Source organism: Ursus maritimus, unplaced genomic scaffold (assembly GCF_017311325.1).
Source record: "Ursus maritimus isolate PB19 unplaced genomic scaffold, ASM1731132v1 scaffold_24, whole genome shotgun sequence".
NCBI lineage: Eukaryota > Metazoa > Chordata > Mammalia > Carnivora > Ursidae > Ursus > Ursus maritimus.
This window is the reverse complement of record NW_024424897.1, coordinates 14,907,142-14,929,146: the sequence shown is the minus strand read 5'-3', so window position 1 is coordinate 14,929,146 and position 22,005 is coordinate 14,907,142. Positions and strand designations below refer to the sequence as shown.

Here is a 22,005-nt window from a genome sequence, read left to right as displayed (position 1 = left end):
CTTTCAGTTCCTTGCAACATGGCTCTCTCACAACATGGCAGCTTCTTCAAGGCAGAAGGAGAATCTCTTGCTTCAGTCTGTAAAGATGGAGTCGTAAAATGTAACATAATCATGGAAATGAATATGCCACCCTCTTTGCCATAGTCTGTTGACTAGAAACAAGTTACAAGTTCTACCCATACTTTAGGGGAGGTGTTTATACAAGACTGTGACTCATTGTGGGGCCACCTTAGATAGGTATGCCCACCACAATGGCTAACCCATTTTAATGGCTAACTTTTTAACTAGTGGCTTACTTGATGAAAATGGCATTTTGGCTCAGTGAACTCAGCAAGAGTGAGATCTCTGGCTTCATCCTGGTCTTTTCAATGAGCTTACTTTGATTTCATAAGAGAAAGATCCACTCTTATAAATTTTTAAGATTTGGTCTGGGAAGGGGAAATTTCTTAAGAGCAATAGCATCACAGAAGGACCAGCACCACCACATAAGGGATTTTACAGGAAACTGATCTTTGTCACTTTTCTTTCCCCTAAAACTGATTCTTAAAACTTTTCTTTCCTGGTGATAGCTAATCTCTATAAAGCATTATCCAAACTACATAGACTGAGAAGGAAGCCGTTTACACTGCTGCTTTTCTTTTCTGTAACTCCTGCTTCCAGATAAATTTATGTTTAGAACAGTGACCTGGAGTGCTTTTAGTTAAGGATTCCCTCCTTGGGTATTTTACTGACCATCCTTTCTGTTTTCTCTAACTAGAGCACTTCTGGCCATCAGCTCTGTCAGAGGTGACGTGGGTATAAAATCTCAGAGATGCAAATGAGTTCATTGCCTTTGGTCTCTATCCTTCCCCATGGCCCTATATCCTGGTCCTTTTACATCTTTGCTTTACCTGCCTATCCCTGGAAGGTGTGGGAGTATCGGACTCCTAGCGAGGACAGTTTTTTAGAAAGAGGCCAAAGAAGGAATGCCTAGGTCCTTCCCCTTAGCTAAAGTGAATTGTTCCTGGGGCGCCTGGGTGGCACAGCGGTTAAGCGCCTGCCTTCGGCTCAGGGCGTGATCCCAGCGTTATGGGATCGAGCCCCACATCAGGCTCCTCTGCTATGAGCCTGCTTCTTCCTCTCCCACTCCCCCTGCTTGTGTTCCCTCTCTCGCTGGCTGTCTCTCTCTGTCAAATAAATAAATAAAATCTTTAAAAAAAAAAAAAAAGTGAATTGTTCCTGGTAACCAGCCATTCAAGATAAATCCACTTAAAAGAGACCAAAACAGTGTAGTATATAGTGAAAGAATATTCAACTGGGACTTTCTTGAAAAGTGAAACTAAGATAGGTTTTTTTTTTTTTTTCCCCATCAGATAATGGTAATAGTTGCATCTCTTTGCTAAGTTTTAGAATGAACAAAAGCATGATTCATGTTAATTTTTTTGGCTTAATTTTTCTAACAAAACTTTTGCTGACACAACATAACCTCCTTTACTTCCCCTTTGCTGCGATAATTTGGGATAATTTGAGGAAGGGATAATTTGAGTTGGAAACTAATTTTATGAAAGTTGTTAGTGAATTTTCATAATTTTGATTTCTGCTTCCCTACGTAATGTTTAACTTTGGATCTCAGACAATGAATACTCTGATAGAGAATACCCCCATAAGCAAAATGAAGGGAGATTAGTTGGAGAAAAAGCTAATCTGAAGGCTTTTTGTTACTGCATTGACCAAGGGCTAGAGAAACATTTTAACTTACATAGATACTTATTGCCTCCATATGGGAACCGGGAAGTAGGACTTTTTTCATCAGTATTAACTGCATAATACTAGTTTCATAACTTGAAACAATTCTCCTAACCTTCCTAGACCTGCAGTGACTTGTCTGTGGAATGAGGGCAATACTTGTCTCTGTAAATTTTAAATTATGGAGTGTAAACAGAAGCATTACGGTCCCACCCATATGCCATGGAAGCCTCTGCGGGGTAGTACCAGCTTCAGTGCCAGGCTCCCAGTGTTCATGAGCCAACAAAATGCCAACAAGAGAAGTAGCGTCTCTGCTTTGCTCTCCTGGCAGAGCTCCTTGGGATGCCGGCCAGACATTTTTCTCCCTCCTGGAAAGTTGCCTTTCAAACTACGGGGGAGAATGGTACCTTCCTAACCATTCTTCCCACTGTACAGGCAGAGAAAGGGCACTTTCATATTTTGACAAAAAGGACTATTTGTTGGCCTTGGCTGGGCCATAAAGCCCTGAGTCACCTGGCTGGGACTGGGGCTGCGGCTGGGGTTTTATTGTATGACTTGCCTTGCAGATGTTGGATCCCCTGAGCAGTGCTGAGAATTCCTTGTCAGGAAGCTGCCAATCCTTGGACAGGTCGGCAGACAGGTATGGGACTGTGGCTGCTTTGGGGGCTAGTACATAGGCATGTTTGGGACTGATGGGCTGAGGAAACAGAGTTAGCTAGTATGTCTGATCTAGACGCTGGCCTGCAGGTCCGTGGTTAAAACATCATGCTTCTGGGAAAGAAACCTCTTTCTGGGATTCCTAGCCCTTTCCTTAATTTTTCAAATACCATAAGAATGTTATGTTTGTATAATTAGGTGAATGTAATAGTAGCTCATAATAGCAATCATATGTATTAAATGCTTGCTCTGTTATCCCAAGTGCTTTACATGTTTTGAGTTTCTGTATAATACACGCTGCTCTTGTGCTCTTGGCCTCATCTGTGATCTGGCCTGAGAGGTAGTGAACCTTCAGTGTTTTGGGGGAAAATTTGAACTATCACCTGTGGGTTTACTTTCCTTTTTTTTTTTTTCTCCAAGTGTTTCTGATGGAGTTAGAAACTGGGTTAGAAAACCAGAAAACAAAATACCCAGACTGCCTAGCTTACTGCACTATCTGCTTGGTGTGTAATCTTTCCTCACACTTTAGGAGGGAACAAGTGCTGTCTTACATACCAAATGGTTCTGTAGAGCTGGTTCACCCATCAGCAGAGGTATGTTTAGAGTTGGCTTTGGCACTGATCCAGCCAGTCTCTCATCTTGACCTTGTTATGCCCAATAGCGCATTTGATCATGTCTGGCTGGGCTTAGGGTTGTAGTCAGAGGCTATGGAGCAGGTTTAGGAATTTTTTTCCCCCCTTTGTTTAACTGATTAATTGTTCACATGGGTACTGGCCAAATTCGTACTGTGTCTTTCCTAACAGATCTGAAAACTGAGGAGCACTGTCTTCCCTCTAGACGTCATAGAATACAGTCATAGTTACTTGTTGGTGTCCAATTCGTAGCATTGCTTGGGGCTTGCTCTTCAACCAGGGGAGCAAGAAGGCCCAGGTAAAAGTGCCAGGAGTTGCTGCCACAAACTGAAGACTCTGCCTGGACAGGGACTGACTCTGGCTTTGGATTATCTCCTAAGCTTTGTGGCCAAGCAGGGGTGGGGAGTGGGGCGGGCAGTAGGACAAGACCATGGAAGGTCTAGTAGTTGTGAAGTAGGGGACGGCCCCCATGTCATTACCTTGACCGTTTCTGACCCGTGGCCCTCTCAAAAGGCACTCTCACGTGTAAGGTAGAAGACCATTCTGGTGAATTCTAGGAAAGATAGCTGAGCGTACCCACTTGATCCTTGGGTTTTGCCTCTGTCCCTCCAATGCTTTGTTTTCATTTCCTTGGGAGTAACACCCAGAGACCTGGACTTACTCGCTTGAGGCCCAGCCTAACTTGAGCATAGTGCTTTCCTCTCCTCCTTATGGGATCTGTAGCCACATAGATCCCATCTCCATCCAGTATAAGTCAAGTAGCTTCCCTTAACCTCTCTGTTCCTCAGTTTCCCTGTCTCTAAAGTGGGATGGTGGTGCTTAGTCTGAAAGGAAGATGCTTGGTGTTGTTGCTATTTTTATTACCGCTGTGGACAAGGGATGTTTTGCAACTCTTCGCCTGTTACCAAGGTGGGAGGAAAGGGCAAGAAGAGAAAGTGGTGTGCCAAACTCCGAGCTGGAGTTTGTGAGGGCTGGAGGAGTTGATTCTTCCAGGTTCTGTCAGATTTGGACCTCAGACTGCTAAAGAGAAAGTAGGAGGCCAAACTCAGAAGAGGGCTGTTTCTCTCAAATTCTGCTTCCCTCCCAAACTGTGAGGAAAGATTACATGCCAAGCAGGCACTGTGGTAAGCTAGGCAGTCTGGATATTTTGTTTTCTGGTTTTTCTATTCTATGTAATGATGCAGAGGGAGTTAGAAAAGAGAATCCATCTGGATATCCTGCCTTCTGCCCTGGTGGGCAGCTTTTCCAAGTAGGCTGATGCCTACGTTGTGATTTCATTTTGTTTTTTTCCAGCCCATCCTTCCGGAAATCGAGAATGTCCCGAGCCCAGAGCTTCCCAGACAACAGACAGGAATTCTCGGGTGAGTTTCCCAGAGCCTGAAGAGCACTGCAGGGTGTCTGGATGGGACTGGGGCATTCTGCTTTTGCTAGCTGAGTTGGGAAGCCAGGACTGTATTTTAATTCTCCTCGGGCCTGCGGCTCTGACGTCTCAGGTGACAGAGGGGCTTAAATGGTTCACACACATTGACCTACCCCGAAACCAGCGATTCCTCTGTCTCCTCTGTCTAACTCAGATCGGGAAACTCAGCTGTACGACAAAGGGGTCAAAGGTGGAACCTACCCCCGGCGCTACCATGTGTCTGTGCACCACAAGGACTACAATGAGGGTGAGTACACCTCTACCCTGCCCCCTGCTGGCTGCCTCAGAACGGACATGGGTAGAGCTTTGCCACCCAAAAGCCCTGCCAGGGGCTAGGCCCAGGCCCTCCAGACCGCATGTTTTCTTTATTCCTGAGGAGCTGTGCCAAGACTTGAGGCACTAGAGACTGAGGGGAGATGGGCGGAAGGACAGTGTTTGGAAACCAAGATGCTGCCACTGGGAACACTGTCCTTGATCTGAATCCCTAGCATGCCCCATGGTGCCAGCTCTCCAGCGCCCTCTTCTGCCCCATGGCAGCAGACAGAATGGAGCTTCCACAAAGGTTTAGGATTAGGATGCCAGGGAAGACAGACTTTAGCAGTGGATTAGCCCTGCAAGTGATGTGGTGCCCGAGGTGCCTTACCTTTGGCCAGGGCTTCCTGAACCATCCCTGGCTGCTCCCTAATTCCTGCCTCTGTCCTGATTCTCAAGGTGCTTGGGACATTAGCCATTCTGGCAAGGATTAGGTAAAAGGGTGGATGGGATGATGTGGTTCGCACATTTAGCCTCGTGGCCAGGGGTCTGACTTGCTTTACTCTGGCTCTTGCACCCTTCAGGCAGAAGAACGTTTCCACGAATACGGCGTCATCAAGGCAACCTCTTTACCCTGGTGCCGTCCAGCCGGTCTCTGAGCACAAATGGCGAGAACATGGGTCTGGCGGTGCAATACCTGGACCCCAGAGGGCGCCTGCGGAGTGCGGACAGCGAGAATGCCCTCTCTGTGCAAGAGAGGAATGTGCCAACCAAGTGTGAGGAGTGGGCCCTGGCCAGAAGGAGACTGCCCAGGGGGGTGCTCAGACAGGCGGCAGGGCAGGTAGCCAGAGGTCCCCTGGGCTGTTCAGCTCAGTGGTAGGCTGCTCTGGCCCATCCTCATCACACTGGAAGAGCTTGTGGGTCAGCAGCAGATCCCCTGGACCTTAAGCCTCGTTCCACTGTTGTGTGACAAGCCACTTCCCCTCTCTGGTGTTTAGTCTCTGTGTTTAAATGGAAGAACAATCTCCTCAGTCCTTGCCATATTCAGATGTTTAGGGACTTAGGTAGTAAAGATATTTGGTCAGTTCAGAGGAGTGTTTAACCATGACGGTAGCCAGTCATCTGCCTCTCAGGACCTAATGGTCCCACTGATCAGGGCACCGAGCCTGCTCCAGATGGGGTGGAGATGCTGGGCTGAGAGGCCGGACGGTGCTGAGTGAGGGGGTCTTGAGCTGGAGGTCCCATCACAGAGCCTCTGGAAACCAAGGCAAGATCTCAGTAAATAATGTGCCTGAGCTAATGTTCTTTCCATCTGTTCTCCTGTAGCTCCTAGTGCCCCCATCAATTGGCGCCGTGGGAAGCTCCTGGGCCAGGGTGCCTTCGGCAGGGTCTATCTGTGCTATGACGTGGACACAGGACGTGAACTTGCTTCCAAGCAAGTCCAATTTGACCCAGACAGCCCTGAGACAAGCAAGGTACTGCCTTCCCCATGGTCTGGCTTCCACTTTCCCCCCTTAACAGGAATTCCTGTCTCACTGCATAGATCAACTGCTCAAGAAGCTACAGCTTGTTTCCCCCATCATTCTTCCTTCCAAGTTCCCTTGTTCTCCTCCCTGGCCATGGCCATGGGGCAGAGGGACTGTGGTCCAAAGAAGCATTAGACCCCCTAGGTGAGGGATTAGGTATGAAGAACTGAGTTGATGCCAAAGTACCAAACCACCCGAACTGAGAGGCAGTGGCCAGTGCCACAAAGAGCAGTACCTGCCCACCCTCACCAAACAGATGCCTCTTAGCCCTCGGTCCAGGAAGGAGTTTGTTTATCTTTGGAGTTCAACTTTGGGTATGGCCTACACTCCACTCTGAGTGGACAAATGCAGCAGTTACCTTAACTAAGCACCTACACCCATTCTCCCACCCCACTGTCTGCCTTCTTCCAGCATGGGAGTGCCACTGTCCCATGGGTCGCCCAACATTGTGTCCAAGGGCCAGACGGTTAAGAGAGTACCCCTTTGCTCCAGCTGAGGTTCCCAAGGCAGACAGACTCTTCTGAGGTCACTTATTAGGGCAAGCTGAGCTGATCCCAGGTGGGCAGAAGTGGGGCCCTGCAAGCCAAGGTGACCACTGGGCCCCTCCCCTAGGAGGTGAGTGCTCTGGAATGTGAGATCCAGTTGCTGAAGAACTTGCAGCATGAGCGCATAGTGCAATACTATGGCTGTCTGCGGGATCGTGCCGAGAAGACTCTGACCATCTTCATGGAGTACATGCCCGGGGTACGTGCTCCTCAGTGCATGTGGGACACATACAAAAGAGGCCCACACCTGGGCTGCGGGCTCTGGAGGAGGGGTCCCTTGGACATGCTTCTGATCACTTGAGATGCCAGAGGTTCGGGGGGAAAATGAGAGGTGATGGTCAAAGTCAGGAGAGCTCTGCGTCTGGCCGTGGTGACGGTGTGGGATGTGAAGCGTCCCAGGCCACCCTGACCTGAGGCTTAGAGGGAGGCTGCACTCTCCAGTAAGGACCACCTGTTCCTGGAGCAGAGGGGCCTCCCTTCTGGATTTAGCTCATACGTGGCTTAAGGGAACTGTTCTCTAAGCTGCCCGGTACCCCCCAGCAAAGCCTGGTGCATCGCTCACTGGGGTTGGCTGTCCCCTCTCTGCCCTTTCCTGAGCTGACTCCCTCTGACTCCTGTGGCTGTAGGGCTCAGTGAAAGACCAGTTGAAGGCCTACGGAGCTCTGACAGAGAGTGTGACCCGCAAGTATACCCGGCAGATCCTGGAGGGCATGTCCTACCTGCATAGCAACATGATCGTTCACCGAGACATCAAGGGTGAGCAGGCATAGGCTGTGGGGTCCCCAAGACCTGGTCACGTAACCATTCTGAATTTTCTGAAAAGTGAGACCCTAATTGCTTCCTTAGGGGATTGGTATAGATTGGTTGAGCAATTTGGGAAACTACTTGTAGGGTATTGTGCAGATGTTGGCCATGGTGATGATCATTTCATGCTGTAGGGCGGAGCCAGTAGTGCTTTGTGCACGTCATGTCTGATGCATGGTAGTCTCCATCCTCCCCAGCAACCCCGTGACCTGGGAGGGAGGGGAAGAGGGTGGATGGTAGAAAATGCCCGGAGGGTCAAGGGTTGCAGCCTCTGCCCTTTCATGCCTTAGGAGCCAACATCCTCCGAGACTCTGCCGGGAACGTGAAGCTGGGGGACTTCGGAGCCAGCAAGCGCCTGCAGACCATCTGCATGTCAGGCACAGGCATGCGCTCAGTCACTGGCACACCCTACTGGATGAGCCCTGAGGTGATCAGCGGTGAGGGCTATGGAAGGAAGGCAGACGTGTGGTGAGTGCTGGGGACATGCTGGGATGGCATCTCCATGTCTGGGCTGTCGTGACTCTAACTTAGAAATGAGCTGTGGGGGCTTCGCGGTGTGGTGGGAAGAAGAGGAGACTCACCTCTTGGCAGCCAGGCCAGGAGCCAGGCCAGGATGTCGGTGCCTGCCCCAGCACATACAGCAAATGCATTGCGTTTTAACCCCAAATAGCACCTTATCTGCTGTTGATGAGAACTTGGGCCATGAAAAACATCCCTTAGAGTTTGCTAAATTCCTAACAGAAGTAGCACCAGTCTGAAGGCCTGGGTCAGTCTCTGAATCGTAGCAGGCTTCTTCCTCTCCTAGCGTTGAGATGGCTTGTGTTTACTCTACCTCACTTCCTGTGCGTCCTCTGAAAGGGCCTGGAAGTTGTGAGAGTGTCTTTTCCCCTCAGAACTGTATTGTGGTGGGCTGAGTGATGGTTCCTCAAAGATGCCCACATAACTCCACGCCCTGTTGATGTTTCCTTACGTGGCAGCAGGGCCTTTGCAGATATGCTTAATTGAAGGATTTTGAATTGGGGAGTTTATCCTGGATCATCCAGGTGGGCTCAGTGTAATTGCCAGTGTCCTTACAAAAGGGAGGCAGCTGGTGAGAGTGGGTAGCAAGAGATGGAACAGTGAAAGCAAGAGACTGGAGTGGTGTAAGGAGGGGCCGTGAACCAAGGAGTGCTGGCAGCCTCTAGAAGCAGACCCTCCAGAAGGAACCATCCCTGCTGACCCATTGACTTTAGCCCATTGAGACTGGTTCTAGACTTCTGACCTCCAGAAGAAATTTTTGTTATATCTTATGCTCATGGTAATTTGTTGCAGCAGCAATAAGAAACTAACATGGTTCTCTCAGAGCTCTTTCTGTCCATGCTAAGGGGTCTCTTCCCCAATCTCAAGACTCACCTGAGTGGGTGTAGGTTGATGAAGCCCTCATTGATGAGGCCTTGGGGACCCTCTACAGAGGTGTCAACCCTCAGCTTGCCCCATCCTGCCTCAGGGTGTTCGGAGAAAGGCACCTCCTTTCATGATGGTGGGCAGGTCAGGGAGCCTGGGGTGACAAGTGATTCTCTCTCCCAGGAGCCTGGGCTGCACTGTGGTAGAGATGCTGACGGAGAAACCACCTTGGGCAGAGTATGAAGCCATGGCCGCCATTTTCAAGATTGCAACCCAGCCCACCAATCCTCAGCTGCCCTCCCACATCTCTGAGCACGGCCGGGACTTCCTGAGGCGCATTTTTGTGGAGGCCCGCCAGAGACCTTCGGCCGAGGAGCTGCTCACACACCACTTTGCACAGCTTGTGTACTGAGCTCTCAAGGCACACTGCTGCCAGCTGCCCCTGCTGCACGGGCAAGGGCTGCCATGGGGCTCTGCAAAGTTGCTGCTTCTCCCAGGCAACGCTGTGGACCGTGGAGCTCCAGTCCAACCAGCGTTCGTCTGTGCCCCTTCTACCACTGGGGCTCAGAGCCAGGGCAGAGTAGCTGCAGCCTCAAGGACTGGGAGCCCCCAGCCTGCCAGACCCGAGAGCTCCAGCATCCTAAGCTCAGCGTGGAGGGGAAGGGGCTAGGGACAGTGTGTAAAGCGCTGAGGGCCTTACCCTCAGGGCTGTGTCCTGACACTGCAATCAGCACCAAAGCCTCACAGGTCTGGGGGCACAGAACGGACACGAGGGTCTGAATAGTGTTACTTTCATTCAGAGTGTTATTTTGTCTCTCCTCCCATGTCTGGAGACCACCAGGGCATCTCTGGGCTGGATGAGCCCACCCAAGCCTGAGGTAAAGCCCAGCATCCCACAGCCAATGGAAGGCAGAGGCTGGGGCTGCGCTCTCCCCAGAGCCCCCAGGTCAGTTTTGCCAGTCCCTGTCCTTTACCAAAGATGAATGAAGCAAATGTTATGCTGCCTTATTCAGGGAAGGAGGAGCCCATCCTGCCTGCCCCCATGACCCTGCGCCCCCCCTCCCCCCAGCAGGGGCCTGAGATGTGGAACTGCCCCCACTTAGGCGGGGAGACCCAGTTTTGTCAATGCAATTGTCTCTGTTTTACAAGTTGGAGTCACTCTTATGCTGTACCCAGTTTCTAAACTGGAGACTGTGTACCCTTGGGCTCTGAGTATCCCTGTTGTGGGCTTGGGCCTTGGGCTGGATTGGAAAGAGCTAAAGGTAATGGCCTTTGTGTTCCTGACCTGGCACCTTTTCCCCCACTGGAGCAGAAAGGAAGATGGACAGCGTGGTGAGGGCATCTGACCCAGCTGGCTTCCCTGAGCCCTTGGGCAGGCTCTTGTAGATAGCCAGGGAGGTTGGATCAGGCTGTTTGTGAGTCGTGACCCTGCTAAGCCAGAGCCCTCTCCACCTGGTAGAAGGGAGAGTCCATATGATGTCACCAACTGTGTCCCAAACTACCATCTCTGTTCCTCCTTGGCCAGCCTTGCCCATCCCCATGAGGTCTCAGCCTCTTTCCCTCCTTAGAGGAGGAGTGGTAGCAGGGGTCAGGGAGCCAGTATCTCCAAGCAGCTTAGAGTTGGCCTTATTTACCTCAGCCTGGGCGCTGGTCCTTTCTTCCGGCCCCTCCCCTCCAAAATGTGCCTATTGCTAGAGCTCCTCCCTCCCAACACCCAGTTTCCTTGGGAGTTGTCATTAAAGGAACAACAACAACAACAACAACAACGCCAGTGCCCAGGGATGGGCCTCTCCGGGGAGCTGGGGATTAGCGCCAGGCAGCTCATTGCCAGCCATGCCCACTTTCCCACGGGCACCAGAACAAGCCAAAGCCTTCGTTGTTTGTTGACGATGCACTTTTATGAATGTAGTTTCTATCGCTGTTTTTAGCCTTTTCACATCATGTAATGTGAGGCCTTGTACTTGTTAATTTATATCTCAGATCATATTTGATGGTTTTTATATATATCAATTCTAGATTGTTACAGGTGATGGACGCCTCAAGAGAGAGAAGAGAAAATGAAAGCAGCCGGTTTTGCAGGAATGTGTGTTGCACGGTGCCAGTTGGGCCTGGGCCCCTCTGTTTCCATCCTTTTCCCCCAGGGGCCTCTGTCAGGCACCCCCAGCTCAGCCCTCTGAAGACAGTGAGCATGTGCTCCTGTCTCCACCTCGGCCCTAGCCCAGGGTGGAGACTGGCCCTTCAACTTGACCAAAGCCGCCATGTGGCAGCTCAGCCTCTCCACGACCCTGTCCTGATGGCTGTAGCACTCTTCTTGGGCCCATACCCCTGTCCCTAGTCCCTGTTCCCCAAGAGGAAACAGAGCACGGTGCCAGTGCCGAGAAGACGACTCTGTGTGTCCCAGCTTCAGGCTCTCACAGAGCCCCACCTCCTGGGGTCTTACCTCACAGGGAATGGGTTTTAAAAGTGAATTTGCAAACAGGCCAACAAACGTACTCCAAAAAAAACCAAAAGACCCTGATTTTTTTGTGTGCCAAAAACTGTGGACATGCTGGCTCAGCATCCTCAGGATCAAGCTGTTGCTTAATTTTAATTTATTGTCTTTATATTAAATAACCCAGATGACAAGTTGTGGGCCTAGGACAGCCTGGGCCCGAAGATTCTGAAAGGCAGTCCCCTAGCAGCCCCAGGCTTGCTGTGGGAAGGGCCATGCTGCCATTTGCTCATCATTCCGTGGGCTGTCAGCCTTGGCCAAACCTACGTGGAAAGGCCAGGGCTGGGGACAGTCTACACTCCGCCGCCCTCCTGTCCCTCCTGCCCACCTCAGCTCTGTGTCTGTGTCTGAATTGTGGATCGTGCAGAAGAACCTGCAGCCATAGTTATTTGACTATATCTCGACCGAGGGCTTGCAGTGCAAAGCCAGGCCAGTGTCGCGCATTACTTACAATAAAAGGGATCATTTATACCCAAGGGGTCCTGTGGCAATGCTTTTGGTTGGGTAGTGGAGAGAGTAGGTGTTTGCCCAGGAGGAGCCAGGTATAGTGCCTGGTAACCAGTGTGGATCCCTCAGCAGAGAACTTGAAAGGACTCTAAGAGGGGTCCTAGGATGGGATGACTTGGTTGATACCACTGCTGGCTCAGAGGTGGCTCCCCACTCTCCCCACTTCCAGGAGCTCTGCTGAGGGGGCTTCTATCAGGGCTGATTATCAAGGTGGTATGTCAGCCCCCCCCCGGCCCCAGTGTCACCAGTGTCCGGGGTCCGAGAACTTCATGGCATCTAGTAGTCTTCCCGGTGCAGGGCTCAGGCATCTCCAGGAGCCACCTCTCTGTTCTCTCCTCCTGGTCTATCTGCTGCTGGTGCTAAGCTCAGAGCAGGGAGAGACCCATCCTTGTCCCCATCTGAGGCCTCTAGTGCAGAATTTGGGCCTGCTTTGAATGAGGCTCTCAGCTCTCCTCATGCTGACGACCCAATGCCATATCTGCTGAGTGTTAGCTCTGCTGCTTCAAGGGGCATTGTCTACCTCAACACAGCCCAGTGGCCCATCTGCCACCAGAGTTGAAAACCCGCCCCCTACCCTGTCCTATGGGCATGGCGTCACTTAGGAACTTAAGGAATTGTATGGGGTGCAGTAGCAGCAAATCCCCCAGGAGTCAGCCCTCTTGCTCCACCAGTTCATGTAGCCCATGGGCAGTTTGGGGAAATCAGGACAGTTGGTTCTGGAACAGACAACCCAGACTGCCTGCCTATAATCTTCTGGGGGTGGGGGTGGGGGTGGAGGTGTCTCAGGTCCTCCAAGTTGGCCGTGTTTGCCCTGCTGTAAACTTGTCTCTCAGAGGAGAAGATAAGCTGTTTCTCCTTGGACTACCTGGGACGGTGACCATGGCTGCCCCACTCCCCAGAGTTTGAAAAAGCAAGGGGAAGATGACAGATGGGGAAGGACACAACGAACTAGAGAACCTTCAGCAGCACTTGCTGAATCTGCTGGTTTCCACCATCCTTTGCCGATTTCCAGGGCAAGAGTGGTCCAGACAAGGACTCAGCAGAAGGGTCCTGCCTTCCAATATACTGAAGTGAAGTGAGGCTAGGCTCCATCATCTACTGATGGCCTGACCCTCTCTCTCTTTTTTTTTTCTAAAGTAGGTTCCACACTGAAAGTGGGCTTTGAACTCACAACCCTGTGATCAAGACTTGCATCCTCTACTGACTGAGCCAGCCAGGCTCCCCATCCTGACCCTCCTAACCGACACAAAGCTGAGGGGCAAAGTGGAGTTTCAGTTCTAAAACCACTCTGGGTATGACAGCATCGAGGCCTGACTGTTGAAAAAGGAGTGCTCCCTCTTTTTCTCAGGTTGGTGTCATTTCCCTGACACCCATCACCAGCCCCACCCCCACCCTAATCAAGGCCAGGAGTGCTCTGGGCTGACCATGTCCCCTGTCACCTCTGCATGAGAAGTCTGCATCCTTCCTGCCACAAAGGACCCCCCTTTGCCCCCCGCCCCATCAGGCCACATAATACAGAGTCAGAATCTGTTAAAACATGTTTAAAACAGGGTTGATCACAACAGTCAGAAACCGGCAGCAACAGGGGAGAAGAGAGGAGTGTGGCCCACGCCAGCCCCCAGCCAGTCTCTGTGGCTCTCAGCCTGGCGGGTGCTTTAGCTTCCGCTTCTTGAGTCCGGTGGTGCAAGATGGGTCCCAAGCCCCACCGGGCATGCCCTGCCTCGCCTTTCAGGGGAGGGCAGGGCTAATACACTTCCCCCTCCCTTCCTCCCCAGGGCCTTGGTGGGCATTCTGAGCCCCAGCGAGGGCACACGGGCTCTCCTTCCTCCGGTCTCCATGGCTCAGGACCACGCTAAGGGCAGAGGTAGATGGGGAGACATGGGGGCCACAGAGGGCCCCAGGTGGCAGTGAGGGAGCTTGGGACCCTGAGGGGGCGTGGTGACTCCTTGCTGGAGAAAAGGCACCTAGATAGGGAAGCTGGGCTTGGGGGCCTCCCAGGGGGCCAGGGTGGTGAGGTGGGGTAGGCTGAAAGAAGTAGGAAGCAGGGTGGTGAGCAAACCCCAATCCTGATTCCCAAACCACCCCCCCCCCAGGGAGAATGAAGGTATCCTGGAGCACAGCCCTGTCCCCCTAACCCTCTGCCTGAGCAAGATGGCCTTATCCCCCTCCCACCCTGCCCCCCAACCTGAGCCCGGGTCCAATCTCTTTCCCACCCTTCCCACTGCCCCTCTGCAGGCCCTCTTCTACAGAGACAGTGGACGGTAGAGAGGCCTCAGGCCGTCTTGGTGCCAGAGTCCACCTCCTTGTGGGCCCAGAGCTCCTTATGCTGCTTCCGGCCGAAGCCCTCATCGTAGTTGCCTTTGCTCTTAAACAGCTGCTGAAAGTGGGGTTTGCAGTAAAATTCCCCGTGCAGTGCTGCATAGCTGCCCAGGCTGCAGAAGCAGAACAACTGTGGTCAGGTCAGGTCAGGGCTGGCAGGCAAGGGCAGGGTTAGGGCAAGGGCGCACCTCAGCTTGGTGTGACAGTGCTTGCAACAGAAGCAAGAGTTGTGGAAAATGAGCTTGTCGGCCACCAGCCGCTCCATGGGGTACACAGTCTTCTGGCAGGCGGCACAGCTCTCCTTCACCTGGGCCCGAAGGCTAAAGGACTGTCCAGGGAAGAGAGTCAGCCAGGGGCCTGACCCATGCCCATCCCTTCTTCCCCCCAACACTCCACTTTCAGGGCCCTACCTTGGAGCGCTGGACAGTGCTGCTGCCACCGCTGCCTTTGGCTTCCTAAGGGAGAGGGCCAGTCAGGGCCAGGTCAGAGGGATGCCCCAGACCATTGCAGCGGTCACCAGCCCAGATCCCAGGAGCGTGGGGGGGTGGGGCAAAGGGTGGCAAACCTGCCGCCCCTCACCCCCTCACCCTCAGGCCAGACACCTGCGGAAGAGGAGCCCTCCCGCCCCGCTGATCACCTACATGAGAGGGGGTGGCCTGGGCGGCTTCTGCAGCCTGGAACATGGCTCGGTGGGGATGATGGAGGCCCCAGGTGGAGACGCGGCACCCGCTGGGTTCTGCAAGGGGAAGTCGGTCGGTCGGGCCCCACAAGCCCTTCCCTAGCCTGCAGGGTGGGGTGGGAGTGTTTACAGGCAGGGGGCTGGGGGGCTGCGGTTGGGACTTTCCCTAAGTCATTTCCTGTTGCTCTGGGTCTTGCCACTTCCGCCCCTCACCCACCTCCCCCTTCGTTCGCCCGCCCGCCCCCCACGCTGCTCCCCAAGGGACAGGGGTCCCTGAGTGGAACCATGTGTCGGGGGGACAGAGTTAGCCGGGAGCGGCCGGGGGAGGGGGCGCCGCGCAGCCGCCGTGAGCGCCCCGCGGCCCAGGACCCCGCCTGGATGAGGGGAGGTCAGGGGCGGGCGGGCCGGGCGGGGCGTGGGTGAGAATCCGCTGGCCCGGCATGACCCCTGCCCGACGCTGCCGAGGCCGCGGGCACTCCCGGCTCGGCCGGCCCAGCCCTTGGACAGCGCTCCCCGGCTGCGCCGCCCGCCCCGCCCGGCCGAGCCGCCGCCCGCGCGCCCCGCTCCTCGGCCCCGGGGCCCGCGAGGACGGGACCCCAGACCCGGGACCCCGCCAGGGGGATTCGGCTCCGTCACTGCTCGGAGGCCCACCCGGGAGGGCGGCCGAGGGCCTCGGAGCCCCGGAGCCCCGTAGCGAGAGCTACCGGGGGAGGCGCTGGGCGTCGGGACCCCGCGGGGGGCGGCCCTCGCGCCGGCACCCCCACCTCAGCGCCCGGGTTTGTGAGGCGGATGCAGGCCCCCTCCCCGGCCCGCCCGCGGGTCTCACCGGGGCCCCGGCCTGGGCCGCGGGGCGGGGGGTCGGTCTCCTGGGGGCGCCTCGGGTGCGAGGAGGGCGCGGGCGCGAGCTGCCGCCGCTTGCCAGTGGTCCCCGAGCGGCCGCCGCCGCCACCGCCTTATCGCGGCGCCGCCCCCGCCGGCCCCCGCCCCGCGCCCGCCCATTGGCTCCGCAGCGCCCGGAGCCGCCTCCGGGGCCCCGGCGCCGCCGCCGACCCCCTCTGCGCTTTGTCTTTCCCTCGCTCTGCGTCCCCTGCCTTTGTCTGTCCCCCGCCCCGACCCCGCGCTACGGGCACTAGCACCATCTCCGCGGGCCCCGCGCTCGCCCGCCTCGGGAAGCCGGCAGCCCCGCCGGCCCGCTCCGGACCGAAAGGGACCGGAGCCGGAGGGTACCGCGCGCCTCAGGGCGAGGACGAGTTCAGGTTGTGACGCCTGGGGTCCCGGGACAAATAGCCCTCCCGGCGACGCCCCTGCGGCGGGAAAGGATCACTGGGGTGCTTCTGGGCCTTTCGCTGCCTCAGTTTCCCCAGTTGGCCCTCGTTTTCGCCCGGAGCTCCGCGGGCCCCGAGGTTTGACAGACCCCGCGGGGGCGGCCCCGTCCGGAATCCCACGCCCCCTCCGGCCGCGGAGTCCTCCCGCCGCCAGAGGCCGCTCCCGCTCGGCAGCCAGAGAAAGATGGCAGCGGCGACCCGCACGCGGTCACGCCACGCGAGGCTGCGAAGCCCGGCGTCCCCGTGTTCTGTCACCTTGGGCCGCCGGCTCACCGCGCGCTGGTCTGCACGACGGGTCCGACAGGACCACCTCCCCTCAGCGCCTTCTCCTGCGGCCCCACAGACAGGGGCCCCAGGGAGGCTCCAAGGCCCACCGTCCTAAAGCGTTTCTGTGGCCGGTTTTTGTGGCCTTAGTCACCCCCTCCCCCCAGTTCCTGCGGGCGGGCACGGTTGCCTGCGAGAAATCGAGGGCACTCCCTTCGGGGAAAGAGATTTCCATCCTTCAAACAAGCAAAACTCTACGCACCCTAACACCCTTTAACACAAGGGAGAGAGGCCTGAAGATCCGAAGTGCCTAGTTCCAAGTAACAAAGCTAGAGAGGCAGGGCTGGCGCCAGAAGCCAGGCCCCCTGCCGCTGGCTCCTTACTTCCTGCCCCTCTGGCCCAGCGGCTGCCATGGCTCCGGCACACCGCACTACAGGAGGCAGGTGACCGTCACCCACTGGTGGGGGAGAGCCTCAGCTGTGCTGCGCACCTGGGGCAGCGGCTTCCTGGAGGGACCTGTGCTGGGAGACCCGGGTCTCGTTAGCTCCAGGGACTGCTAGGCTCTGCCTGACGTCCGGCTGGAAGCTGTTCCACCAAACACAGCCCTAAACATGGCTCGTTCCCACACTGTGGCAGGAATAGAGCTAGTGGCTCCAGAGCGCGGCCCCCACGCGTGTCAGGGAACAGAACAACTCAGCGCCTCTGTGCCTGGCAGGGGAGGGCCAGAGGAAGGCAGCAGGCTTCCCCAGCCCCCAGCTGTTCCTTTGGCTCCCTCAGGGCTCGCAGCTGCGCTTGGCTTTTTCTCCCCAGCCTCCTGCCCCTCTCTAGAGGAAGACTTATGTTTGGGTGGAGCTGCAGGCCCAGGACGCCGCAGCTGGGGTGTGTGTGCGGCACTTCTAACATTGTGTTTCTGTGCCTCTTTCCCGGCAGTGTGCACAGCGGTCACCAGATTCTCAAAGGTGGCTGCAGTGGGGCAGGACTGTGTGGCCCTCACCGGCACCAGGAGCACTAGGAGCAGCCAGCAGCTCGCACTGTCTCGCCACCTGTGCCCGGAGAGCCCCTCCCCTGCCCAGGATGGGTCTGCAGGGGCAACTGCGGGCAGCCACCTCAGAAGCAGCAGCTTGGGTGCCGAGGAGGAACGGACAACAAGGTGAAGAAAGCAGTTCAGAAGGAAAGAAAACGGGCTGATAAGGGTGTTGAGAAAAGGGAACTTGAGGTTTAAAGAAATGATGAGCTGGGCAGGGGTAAGGAGGAGGGTTGGAAACAAAGGTGACCTGGCCTCCCTACTCCGCCTCATAGCGCGTGTCCATTCTCTTCACCTCAACCCCTGTAACTGCCCAAAGGAAGAGGGTTTTTACTTTTCGTTTTTAAGCTGATGTTAAATTTTCTGAGGGAAGGGAAAGTGAGAGCATTTGAGGGTTCAACGCAGCTTCAGGGAAGAGGGAGGGGCACTTCCTTAATCTGACATTTTTAGTGCCTGAGCGAGAGAAGGGCACCTTGCCTCTGAGGGAACCGCAGGGGTGAAGGTGCCAGGCTGGTGCCCATGTAGGCTGAGAAGCACCATGGAGACCCAGGTCAGAATCACCCCCTTGCCCAGCCTCGCTGGCCGCCAGCCAGGATGACAGAGGGGACAGGTCTGGTTCTTGGGTTACCTGCTCTTTGGGTATTAGTTCCAGGGGTAAGGAGACACTGCAAGTCATGTTACAGAACAAAACCCTTCACCTCCTTTCCTGCCAAAGATGAGCCTCTTATGCCTGGACTCCTAGTGGCCCAGAAGTGGTCTTGCGGAAGGGCTAGTCTTAAGCACCTAGACCTTTCCACCCCCAAAGTGGTTTGATTGATGGCCGCGGGCTAAATTGAATAGTCTCACATTTTTGGATGGTGAGGAAACAAATCTATTACATGTGTTGTGAGGCTCTCTAATGAAAGTGGTCACGGCTGTGCTTCTGCATGCACTCGTGGGACCACTCTGGGTCAGCAGAACATGGGGCTGGGTGACTCCTGTCTGAGCCTGTATGGCCAGCACACAGCAATGCCACTCTGCAATGGATTCTCCAAAACTTTTAATTTGTTCTGGCGATGAAACTAAAGCAGCATAAGGACTTAAGTCCTCAGGCTAGGCAAGACATTGTGGCCTTGGAGAAAGCCTCAAGGCGGCAGGCCGGAGGCAGTAAGATGGACTCTTGGTGGGAAAGGGATGAACCACACGGAGGAGCTATGGGAGGTTTTAGGTGTTGTGGCCCAAGCAATGAGAGGGATAAGGAGGGGCTGCCCAGCCTTAACCTGGTGCTTCCCTTCAATTATTAGGGCGAGGTCTGGAGACTAGGGTGGAGGGCAGGTTGCTTATTGCTTGCCCCTCCATGGACCTATAGGATCTGAGAGCAGAGGAAGAGAATGGAACAGCCTGGCAGGACAGCAAGAGTGAGAAAAGGAAGTCACACAGTCCCCTGGGTTGAAGAGTCAAACCCTGGGCTTGGCCTTCAGCCATCCGGGGCCAGAACAGCATCTCTTCCTTCTGAAGAGGTCGCCTGTGCTCCCAGGATGGAATGTCAGCTTCCTGGCCTCTGCTCACTGGTTGCTGGGATTCCCCTGTGTCTCAGAAGTCCTGGAGCGGTAAAGAAGGTTTCTCTCCAGGAATTTCTCTCCCAGTGAGTAAGTGGCCAACTCTCCTGGCAGAAATGTCCTTTCTACCCAGTCTGCACCCCGGAGGGTGGGAATGTGGCCAGCCCTCAGGAGGGGCCCCCGGGGCTCACGTGTCCCAGGATGGAGGATGTACACATCCTTCAGGGGCTCAGAACTCCCAGTCGTCCACCTCTAGCTCTTCCAGGTTTGTTACCAGGCCAAAGATTCCACTGTGATCCTGAGGCTGGCTGCCATCGAAATTGGTGATGGGGGTGACAGGGCGAAGTAACTCAGGCAAAGCCTCTGAGGCACGTCGCTTGATCTGAGAGAGGAGAGACAGTTGGGGGTGGAGCCTGTTGCTCTGGGTCCCAGGACACCGTGGGGCAAGTGGCCTCCTGACAGGTGGCCTGTTAGAGCCAAAAATCTCTATGAGAGGAAGGAGCAGCGCCTTTAAGGGGCTTCAGACACATGGCCATTTCTCTGATTCTAAGGGAGGAGGAGAATATACCTAAGGACCCCGAAGCCAAGGGGGTGCAGGGTAGTTAGAAGCACAGGCAAGGGAAAAAAAAAACAACAACCAACCAACCAACCCAGGGAGCCTCGGGAAAGTGCTATTGTACCTGCTTGAAGAAAGAATGGTTCAGGAGGGTGCTGGCACTTGGTCTGTAGAGAAAGGGGAAGAGAGACCCGCATCACCCCTGTGCCCCAGACTTCCAGAACCCTGCTGCTTACACCTTATCCTCAAGCATCCTCAACTTCTTCCCTCAGCCCGCCCAAAAAACGACAGCCAGAGCTACCCCGGCTGGCTGCTTAGCAAATCCTTGTGCTGATCCCTCTGGCCACAAGGGCTCAGGACTCCTCCAGGAATCCAGCCCTTTACAGGACAGAGGCATCCTCTCAAACTCGGCTTTTGACCCCCCCCAACCCCCCGTGTTCCCCTGAAAGCCCACTCCCAGCCCAGAGGAAATACCTTACGTCTGGGTTGCGCTGAAGGCACTGCTCCACAAAGTGGTGGAAGTGAGGGGAAAAGGTGCGGTGATAGGGGTGGGATGGCGAGTCACCATTGGAGGTCCTGGGGGTGCTGGTGGCCAGGCTCTCACTGAGGCCAGAGTTGGCTGCTGAGCGTGATGTGCTCATGGTCAGCTCCTCAGCGGGGATAGTGCTGGTGTCCAGCAAGCAGGGCACTGTGCCGTTCAGCTTCTCCAGCAGCATCTGGGGAGGACAGAGCCACTACCTGGGCTGGAGGGGGGTGCCCCTGGGAGGTCTATAGAGTTTCTTTACAAATACAGTTTTCCCAAAATACTGAAGGGGAGTAGAGAAAAGAGAAGCAGGATAAGTCTAATTTTTCCAGAGCAACGCAGGCCTCTGGCTCAGCAGCCATACCCTAGCTAGGCCAAAGTGCAGAGGAGAGGGCCTACAAAAACAAAGCCCCCAACTATGGCTGCAAGGAAGGGGCTCCCAGTTTCCTCTCCTGTTTATAAGACATCATCACCTCCTTTTAACCGTAGAGCCCTCACCCTAGGGTGAAGGCGGCCATCAGGTCATTTTCTTTGGAGCCCGGGCCCAGATGGGTCCAAACAGGTGCATTACGTGGCACCTGCCCTGGGCTGTGGCAGGGTGCACAGGAGCAATGCCCCCGGGGTGGGGGCGGGGGGGGGCAGGCTCAGCTGGGGCAGCTGTGCCAAAGTCCTCAGACTCCACACGTGCAGAACTAGCCCCACCTTGAGGATTGCTGTCCTTAGGGTTGTCCTCTTGAACTTCCAAGCCAGAAACCTCAAAGGCTCTCTAGAGTGGTGCTGCCTAATATGGCAGCCACCAGTCACATGTAGCTGTTTATACTTAAGTGAATTTAAATTTGGCTTACAATTCAGTTCCTTGGTCTCGCTGGCCACACTGTAAGTGCTCGACAGCCGCAGGTGGCCAGTGGCCACCATACTGGGCAGCACAGATAAGGAATTCCCGTGATCCCAGAAAGTGCTACTGGACCGTGCTGTTTCTAGATCTGTACCTCTCGTTCACCTCATGTAGCCTTTCACTTTTCCTGAGCTCCTTTCTTTGATGGTCTTAGATTTTTCTAGATTCTTTATGTAGGTTTCCATACCCTCCTAACTAGTCTACTAGGTCTAATCCACCTGCTGTAGTGATCATTCTAACATAATTTATCTGAGGCTATCACTCCTGGACTCAAAGCCGTCGGCAGTTCTCCACATGCTTTGGGCCCTGGCGTGGCACACAAAGTCCTTCAGGATCTGCCGTGGCTTCCTTCTCTAGCCACATCACCCAGCAGCCCCCTGGAAGCACCTGTACTTCAGCTATTTATAACTATTGCCATTCCCCAGATCCTATCCTTTCTTGACTCTGGGTCTCTGCTGTTCCCTCTGCCTAAGAGCTTCCTTCCACTTCCCTTTCTTCACACATTTGCTTTCAAGGCTCAAATGTCACCGCCCCCTGCTCTACAGAGTTCCCCTCTGGCCATTCTGTAGTTGCCCCTTTTCCCACAGGGCAATCTGTGGGTTCAAGGGAGAGGCTCGCTCAGAGCCTCTCCCCCCACCCCCGCCCGCCCAGTTCTAGATCATGCTCCAGGTACTTAGGACTCAGGTAATCCTTGCCCAAATGTCTGAAGTCTGCTTCCTGAATTTGATAAGGCCTGGATAAGCCTCTCCCCTGGTCTGTCTCCCAAAGGTACAATATGCCACAGGCTGTGTGTGCCAAGGAGTGACCAAAGGGCAGTTGTGGTAAGGGGCACGAAAAGAAATTGAACTTGTAGGCCAGAGGTTCAAAGGTATTGGCCAGAATGTGGTAGCACAGAATCTGGGAAGTCTGAGAACTATAAATTAGAAACAGGCCTTCCAGG

At 54.8% G+C, this 22,005-nt stretch overlaps 3 protein-coding genes and 1 long non-coding RNA gene across 12 annotated transcripts in view; 2 read left to right on the top strand and 2 right to left on the bottom strand.

Annotated features, from left to right (window-relative positions):
• The window catches only part of MAP3K3 (mitogen-activated protein kinase kinase kinase 3), a 58,013-nt gene extending 46,107 nt beyond the window's left edge, over positions 1 to 11,906 (top strand). For both annotated transcript variants that reach the window (XM_040640410.1, XM_040640411.1), the window contains 9 exons: positions 2,292 to 2,365; positions 4,308 to 4,375; positions 4,589 to 4,681; positions 5,271 to 5,462; positions 6,013 to 6,161; positions 6,825 to 6,956; positions 7,384 to 7,513; positions 7,852 to 8,029; positions 9,128 to 11,906. In XM_040640410.1, the coding sequence (XP_040496344.1) occupies positions 2,292 to 2,365; positions 4,308 to 4,375; positions 4,589 to 4,681; positions 5,271 to 5,462; positions 6,013 to 6,161; positions 6,825 to 6,956; positions 7,384 to 7,513; positions 7,852 to 8,029; positions 9,128 to 9,356 (1,245 nt within the window). In that variant the 3' untranslated portion in view covers positions 9,357 to 11,906. The remainder of the gene's footprint in view (positions 1 to 2,291; positions 2,366 to 4,307; positions 4,376 to 4,588; positions 4,682 to 5,270; positions 5,463 to 6,012; positions 6,162 to 6,824; positions 6,957 to 7,383; positions 7,514 to 7,851; positions 8,030 to 9,127) is intronic.
• Positions 11,907 to 13,468: 1,562 nt separating this feature from the next.
• On the bottom strand, positions 13,469 to 15,909 carry LIMD2 (LIM domain containing 2). The gene is made up of 5 exons (XM_040640418.1): positions 15,767 to 15,909; positions 14,903 to 14,997; positions 14,672 to 14,716; positions 14,450 to 14,589; positions 13,469 to 14,374 (listed from the first exon to the last, which is right to left on the bottom strand). The coding sequence occupies exons 2-5, from the start codon at positions 14,942 to 14,944 to the stop codon at positions 14,215 to 14,217; spliced, it is 387 nt and encodes a 128-aa protein (XP_040496352.1). The 5' UTR covers positions 14,945 to 14,997; positions 15,767 to 15,909; the 3' UTR covers positions 13,469 to 14,214.
• An 87-nt stretch (positions 15,910 to 15,996) lies between these two features.
• On the top strand, positions 15,997 to 18,963 carry LOC121104973. Its single transcript, XR_005837348.1, has 2 exons — positions 15,997 to 16,196; positions 17,460 to 18,963. It is a non-coding gene; the product is annotated as an uncharacterized LOC121104973 (long non-coding RNA).
• Positions 18,576 to 22,005, bottom strand: part of STRADA (STE20 related adaptor alpha) — a 26,742-nt gene continuing 23,312 nt past the window's right edge. For 5 of the 8 annotated variants that reach the window (XM_040640413.1, XM_040640414.1, XM_040640417.1 and 2 more), the window contains 3 exons: positions 20,122 to 20,381; positions 19,772 to 19,814; positions 18,576 to 19,473 (listed from right to left, as the gene is read on the bottom strand). In XM_040640413.1, the coding sequence (XP_040496347.1) occupies positions 19,321 to 19,473; positions 19,772 to 19,814; positions 20,122 to 20,381 (456 nt within the window). In that variant the 3' untranslated portion in view covers positions 18,576 to 19,320. The remainder of the gene's footprint in view (positions 19,474 to 19,771; positions 19,815 to 20,121; positions 20,382 to 22,005) is intronic. The other 3 variants (XM_008693603.2, XM_008693599.2, XM_008693600.2) reach the window with 1 other exon arrangement.

Bases quoted from the DNA above. Each gene is read 5' to 3' on its own strand.
- LIMD2 (XM_040640418.1), bottom strand. From the start codon at position 14,944: ATGTTCCAGGCTGCAGAAGCCGCCCAGGCCACCCCCTCTCAT. The intron at 14,717-14,902 runs GTAGGTGATCAG...CCTCTCCCTTAG, and splicing joins CCCAGGCCACCCCCTCTCAT to GAAGCCAAAGGCAGCGGTGG. The intron at 14,375-14,449 runs GTGCGCCCTTGC...CTGCTTCTGCAG, and splicing joins CACTGTCACACCAAGCTGAG to CCTGGGCAGCTATGCAGCAC.